Genomic DNA, 6,713 nt, shown 5'->3' on the forward strand with positions numbered 1-6,713 from the left:
CAGTTCAGTATTCTTGAACATTTTCTTTTAGGCTACCAGGGAAATGTCAATTCTCAGATATGGCCACAAGATGGGGCAGTGAGTTTAAATTGCCATTCTCAGGCCTATTGGAAGGAAAAATTTGTTCATGAAAGCAGTTACACTTTGGAGGTTCCAAGGGGATGACCCCTGATGAATCCAGGGAGCAGAAAAAAATTTGCTTTAATCAAAATCGTGTCATCAACTATGATGTAGAAATATGTAGGAAAAAGGAGACAGAAATTCAACTCTGTGAAAAAATGCTACCAAAAAATACCTGTTGGAAAAAGGATTATAAAATGATCGATCATCTCATTAGCTCCTGATTTTATAGGTGGATAAATTTAAGCCTGGAAATACTTGGAGATTTACTCAAAATCACCTGGCAAGATAATAAAAGATCCAGGAGAAAAGAACATATTTTGTACTTGGCTTCTAATTTAATGTTTTTTTATAGTACATGCAATTGCCTCTTATACTTTGCTGATTTAAACTTACTGAAAGTTCAACCTCCATGCTTTTGTAGTTTTGTCCTTAAAGTCCCCCTTATTTGATGCTCCATTCTTTCATGTGAGTGATTGCCTTGATTGTATTCATGGAGATGGTGGTCACCAAAGGAGGTGGTAAAATAGAAAGTGATGAACGTGGGTTTCATATAGGATCCCACTAAAGCTACTATTATTAGGTTTTATTAGAAAGGTAGACTGGTTGCTTAAAGAAGCTGAATACAATGGTAGAGAGAAAGAGAGCTGAGGAAATTGAGTGGAAATAATGTTTAAATATTTAGAGTAAATTTGCAATTTGTTTACTTTTAGAATTGAAGCAAATAGCTATTTTCTGAGTTTTTTCCTGAAAATTTCTCTCATTCTTTGTGTTCATAATTTTTTCTCCTTGTTTTTGGAGGCAAGTAAGGCTGGTAGATAGGGAAAGGCTAATATTTTTATAGGTAAGAGAGAGGAGGTATCAATGCATGAAAGAGAATGAATGAAAATGAAAATAAATTGCCCTCTGGCTTTTAGGCTATTGGAACGAACCACAGATTAAGGCTTTTTGCCACTAGGAATAGAGATTTGTATTTTAGAGAATCCTTAACTGTTGGTCAAATAGAGAGTTGAGATATCTTATTTCTTTTCATAGCAGCTCTGTGAAGACAGAGAAGGGAAGATACCATTTTTGTCTTAAATGGGCAAATAAAGTGACAAAGAGGATTAATACAATTTATTCAGACTTATCAGTAATGAATTTGGGAGTAAATTCTTGTTTATTTCAGTGTTAATTCTACTAGTTGCTGTGCTTTAAAGAAATAAATAATTAAAATGACATTTTAATGATGGTTTTATTCACTTTTGTTATTCAATGCAGAAAACACAGACATCTTTGTTGGAAACACCTGAAACTAGTTATCGGAAATTTGATTCTAAAGCAGCTTCTTCACAAAATATATCTCGAAATTTCACATCAGTTGATCATGGCAAATCCAAAGATAGAAGAGACTACCTGTGGACATCTGCCAAACGTACTTTATCTACACCAAAGGTTGGTGTCTAAAATTTCCAAGATAGTAATTTTTTAATAAAAAAAAGAAGGTTCTGGTATCAGTATATATCTGGTATCTCACACATACACTCACGCGCACACACATACCCCCAAAACTAGTTTCTTGAAAGTTTCAACTTTTTTGTGGTATCAGCATGATATGGTTTTACTTTTTTCTATCACTGTCCACAAATTAATGGCATCTTGGGCAAATTCTATAACTTGTTGGTCATTTACCAATGCATAAGTCCCTGGTGTGGGAAATGTCGTTCTGACTTGACATTTTACACTATCACCCCAGTTACCTCCCTTTGCTGTTTACCCCCACATCATCTTGCTGCTAGAGTCCTTTACTTAACAGTCATCTTGGAGCAGTTGCCACTAGCAAGGTGGCTCAATTCTGTCTTACATGTATCCACTTAATCCATGGGGAATTCATACAACTTTGCCATGCTAAATGGCAGTGCAGAATGGTCTACTTTGACCTCTTTCTCCTCTCTATTTCTCTCTCTTTAATTTCCTTTTCATCTGGTCAGCTAAATACAAAGACAGATAAACAAATTGGCTGCCAGGTTCAATATCTAACTAGGGAATGTGATGTCAGTCTTCCCTTCTTGTAGGCACCCCTAGTTGTCCTTGTAAGTATACTCTTGGAGTTCCTGCCTCACTTGTTCTGGGAGTTGAAGGAAAAAGTATCTCAACCTGTCTCTGTCCCTCTGAACTAATATTTTATGTCTTTTCCCTCACAGTTTTCTTAAAATAACTGGAAAGGAGAGAAGTGTTTGTTGATTATAGGGGTTGTTCTATCACTTTTTAATAAGTCCCGGAGAAGGATCTGGCCTCAATCATAGGTCACTTTCTTTAAAATATGGATTATTAGCACTTTTCCCCCCAGTTTTGTGTGCCAGTTGAAAATTCCAGAGCAAAAGGAGGAGTCCCACTCATATCCTGATATGTATATATACAATATTCTATATCTTGTGAAAATTATGAAAATAAGTGTATTATATAGCTTAGAGAGGCTTTTATATAAAATTATTCAGTTTTATTTACTATAGTTTTATTTATTTCATATTTAAAATATGAAATTATTTCTATGATTCTCTATTAAAAAATAACCTTAAACAACTTTTAATTGAAATGTTTCTAAGAAAAATGCACGGATCTTAAATATTCAACTTGAATTTTCACAAACAAAACATAACCTTATAACCAGCACCCACATTAAAATACAGAATATTGCTGTCTATCACCTCTTGTTCCACCTTCCAATCACTAGTCCTTCTACCAAGGCCAATTACTATCTCAGCTTCTAATATTAGATATTCCTGTTTTTGCATTTTCTACAAATGGAATCATACAGTATGTATTTTTGCCTGGCCTTCTTTCATTTAATTTGATGTTTGTGGGACTTGTCCATATTGTTACTTGAAGTTGTGGACTATTTTTATTTTTGTATAGTATTCCATTGTGTGACTATACCACGTTTTATTGATCGATTGTATTATTAATGGACATTTGGGTAGTTTCTAGATTGGACTTTTATGAATAGGGTTGTTACAAAAATTCTGGTTCCTGACATGTACACATTTTGGTTGAGTATGTGCCTAGGAGTGAAGTTGCTGAGTTTATGGGGCTGTACATATATTTCATTTTAGTACACACTGTCGTGTGTGTGTGTGTGTGTGTGTGTGTGTGTTTTAGCGACTGCACCAATTTACATTGTAGCCAGCAGTGAATGAGAGTTCTAGTTGCTCCACATCCTTACCACCATGTGGTATTTTTTATCTGTTTTATTTTAGCCATTCTGGTAGTGCGGTGACCTTAGTTTTTTTTTTAAATAAAGTTTTTACTTTGTAATTGATTTTGGATTTACAGAAAAGTGTAAAGGTGATACAGAGAATTCCTAAATAGCCCTCACCCAGTTTCCCCCATTGTTAATGTTTTACATTACTGTGGTACGTTTGTCAAAACTGAGAAACTTACATGAGTACATTACTATTAACTAAACTTCAGACCTCATTTGTACTTCATAGTTTTTCCATTAATGTTCTCTTTTTGTTCAAGGATCCAGTCCAGGGTACCAAATTGCATTTAATTGTCACGTTTCCCTATTCTTGATCTTAATTTTTAGTGAAAGCATTTTCAGATATAAATTTCCCTCTAAGCACTGATTTCACTGCATCCCATAAATTTTGGCATGTCGTATTTTCATTTTTATTCATCTCAGAGTACTTTGTAATTTCCGCGTGATTTATTCTTTGACCCTTGGTTATAAAGAAGTATGTTATATTGACATATTTTGAATTTTGTAAATATCCATTTGGTTGGTTAATAGCATTGTTAAAGTGTTCTATTTACTTGCTTATCTTCTGTCCAGTTGTTCTACTTATTACTGAAAATAGAGTATTGAAGTCCCTGACTATTATTGTTGAATTGTCTATTTTTCCCAGCTTTTGGTTCATATATTTCAGGCCCCGATGTTAGGTAATATGTGTTTATAACTGCTATATTTTCTTGATGGATTGACCCTTTCACCCTTATAAAACATCCTTCTTTATCTCAATTTTTGTTTTAAAGTCTATTTTGTTTGATATTAGTTTAGCCACTTCAGATCTCTTTTGCTTACTGTTTGCATGGTGTATCTTTTGCCACCCTTTTATTTTCAACCTATTTGTGTCATTGAATTTATTTATTTTTATTATTTATTTATTTATTTAAAACATCAAGGCCTTTATTATCTCACAGTGACAGACAGGCAGGTGCAGGTTTGGGTGATTGAGACTGAACAAATCACTCCCAAGTGTCACATGTAGACTAAAAAAAAACATCTATGAAGAAGAGAAACCTTTCCTGGAAAGCCCCAGAAGATACCAAGTCAGATGTTCTTGCCAGAGCTGTGTTATACCCACATCTAAAGCCATCAATGAGGAAGAAAATTAGGATCCTCCCAAAGGGATCAGTCTCAACATGATTCCCTTCAGAGAATGAGAAAGGGACCATAGTCTGCCTTCCCTAAGCACAGTGGGGGAGACTTGACATACACCATGGGATTTTGCCAGCTAGTAGAGAATAGATGGTGTGGGCCGGGCGCAGTGGCTCACTCCTGTAATCCTAGCACTCTGGGAGGCCGAGATGGGAGGATCACTTGAGCTCAGGAGTTCGAAACCAGCCTGAACAAGAGCAAGACCTGTCTCTACTAAAAATAGAAAAAAATTAGCCAGGCGTGGTAGTGCATGCCTGTATTCCCAGCTACTGGGGAGGCCGAGGCAGGAGAATTGCTTGAACCCAGGAGTTTGAGGTTGCTGTGAGCTAGGCTGATGCCACAGCACTCTAGCCCAGGCAACAGAGCGAGACTCTGTCTCACAGAAAAAGAAAAAAGAATAGATGTTGTGGTATTCAACATCTGACATGGCTCCAGTGACCCATGCCCTTTGGTACGTGTGCCCCTGTGTAATCCTCTCCCCTTGACTGGAGGCTGGACCAACTGACTTGCTTCTAACAAATAGAATATAGCAAAGGTGATGGGATCTAACTTCTGTGATCAGGTTACAAATGACTGATTTGTCTTCTTGGTATTCTCTAAAGCTTTGATGAAGCAAGCTGCCATTTTGGAGAGGCCCATGTGGCAGGGAAGTGTAGATGGTCTCTGACCAACAAAACAGAGAGGCCCTGAGTCCAACAGCCCAAAAGAACTGAATACTGCCAACAGCTATGTGAATGAGCTTGGAAGCAGATCCTTCCTCATAGGTGATTATACTCTCAGCTGACACCTTGATGTCAACCTTCTGAGAAACTCTGAAACAAAGGACACAGCTAGGCTGCACCCAGATTTCTGACCTATAGAGATGGTGAGATAATGAATACTGTTGTTTCAAGCCACTAAGTTTTGGCTAATTTGTTACACTGCAGTAGATAACTAATAAAAATGGATTCTGCAACAGCGAACAGCAGTGATACAATGCTGCCTAGGATTCCAGGAGCTGCAGGGAGAGACTTTCCCACATTTGTTGCCCTCTTTTCTCTTCCTATGTGGTTTAAAACATAAACACATAAAGCAATAATTATAATACTTTGTCAGGCTTACAATATATGAATGTGTGATTTTTATGACAACGATAACACAAAAGAGGGGGTTGGAATGAAGCTATATTAGAGCAAAGTTTTTGTATACTATTGAAATTACATTAATATTAATTCAAACTACGTCATTTTAAGTTAAAGTATTGATTATAATCCTCAAGGCCATCACTAAGAAAATAAGTCCAAAATACAGCAAAAAACAAAAGAATTAAAATATCACAGTAGAGAGTATCTACTTAAAAAAGGATATTAATGGAGAAACAAAGGAACAAAAAGACATAAGACACATAGAAAACAAATAACAAATGGTAGAAGTAAACCCTACCTTATCAGTAAATATATTAAATACAAATAAATTTAACACTCCAATCAAAAGGCAGAAATTGGCAGAACGAGTGCTGAAAAAAAGCCCGATCCAACTACATGCTGTCAATAAAAGATACACTTTAAATTTGGTGACACATGCTGCTATTTATCATTTTGTTTAGATCCAGGAACACCTATGTTAGGTGTATAGATATTTAGGATTGTTATGTCTTCTTGTTGAATTGTTCACCATCATATAATGACCATCCTTGTCTTTACTTTTGTTGATTTGAAGTCTATCTTATCTGATGTGACAATGGCGACACCGGCTTTCTTGCGGTTTCCATTTCCATGGAATATTGTTTTCCATCCCTTTACCTTGAGTCTGAATGAGGCCTTGTGGGTTAGATGTGTTTCCTGGAGACAGTAAATACTTGATTTGTATCTTTTTCCCATTCAGCCAGCCTATGTCTCTTCAGTGCCCCCCCCCCTTTTTTTAATCCACCAGAGAATTCACAACAGAGAGAGTACAAGGGCATGTTTATGTTATCTTTTATAGTTACCTATGCAGTTATCTTTACCAGTGCTCTTTATTTCTTCATGTGGACTCAAGACTAGTATTCTTCTATTTCAGACTGAAGGACTCCCTTTAGTATTTCTTGTAGGTAAGGTCTACTAGTGACAAGTTTTCTCAGTTTTTGTTTATCTAGCTATATCTTAATTTCTCCTTCATTTTTGAAAGATAGTTTTGCTGAATATAGAATTCTTTC

At 36.0% G+C, this 6,713-nt stretch overlaps 1 protein-coding gene across 1 annotated transcript in view; it reads left to right on the forward strand.

Moving 5' to 3' along the window:
* Positions 1-6,713, forward strand: part of SYCP1 (synaptonemal complex protein 1) — a 281,813-nt gene that overhangs the window by 238,576 nt on the left and 36,524 nt on the right. The window contains exon 23 of the mRNA XM_012644589.1: positions 1,381-1,554. Within this exon, the coding sequence (XP_012500043.1) occupies positions 1,381-1,554 (174 nt within the window). The remainder of the gene's footprint in view (positions 1-1,380; positions 1,555-6,713) is intronic.

This window comes from Propithecus coquereli, unplaced genomic scaffold, assembly GCF_000956105.1.
Source record: "Propithecus coquereli isolate 6110/MARCELLA unplaced genomic scaffold, Pcoq_1.0 Scaffold215, whole genome shotgun sequence".
Classification (NCBI taxonomy): domain Eukaryota; kingdom Metazoa; phylum Chordata; class Mammalia; order Primates; family Indriidae; genus Propithecus; species Propithecus coquereli.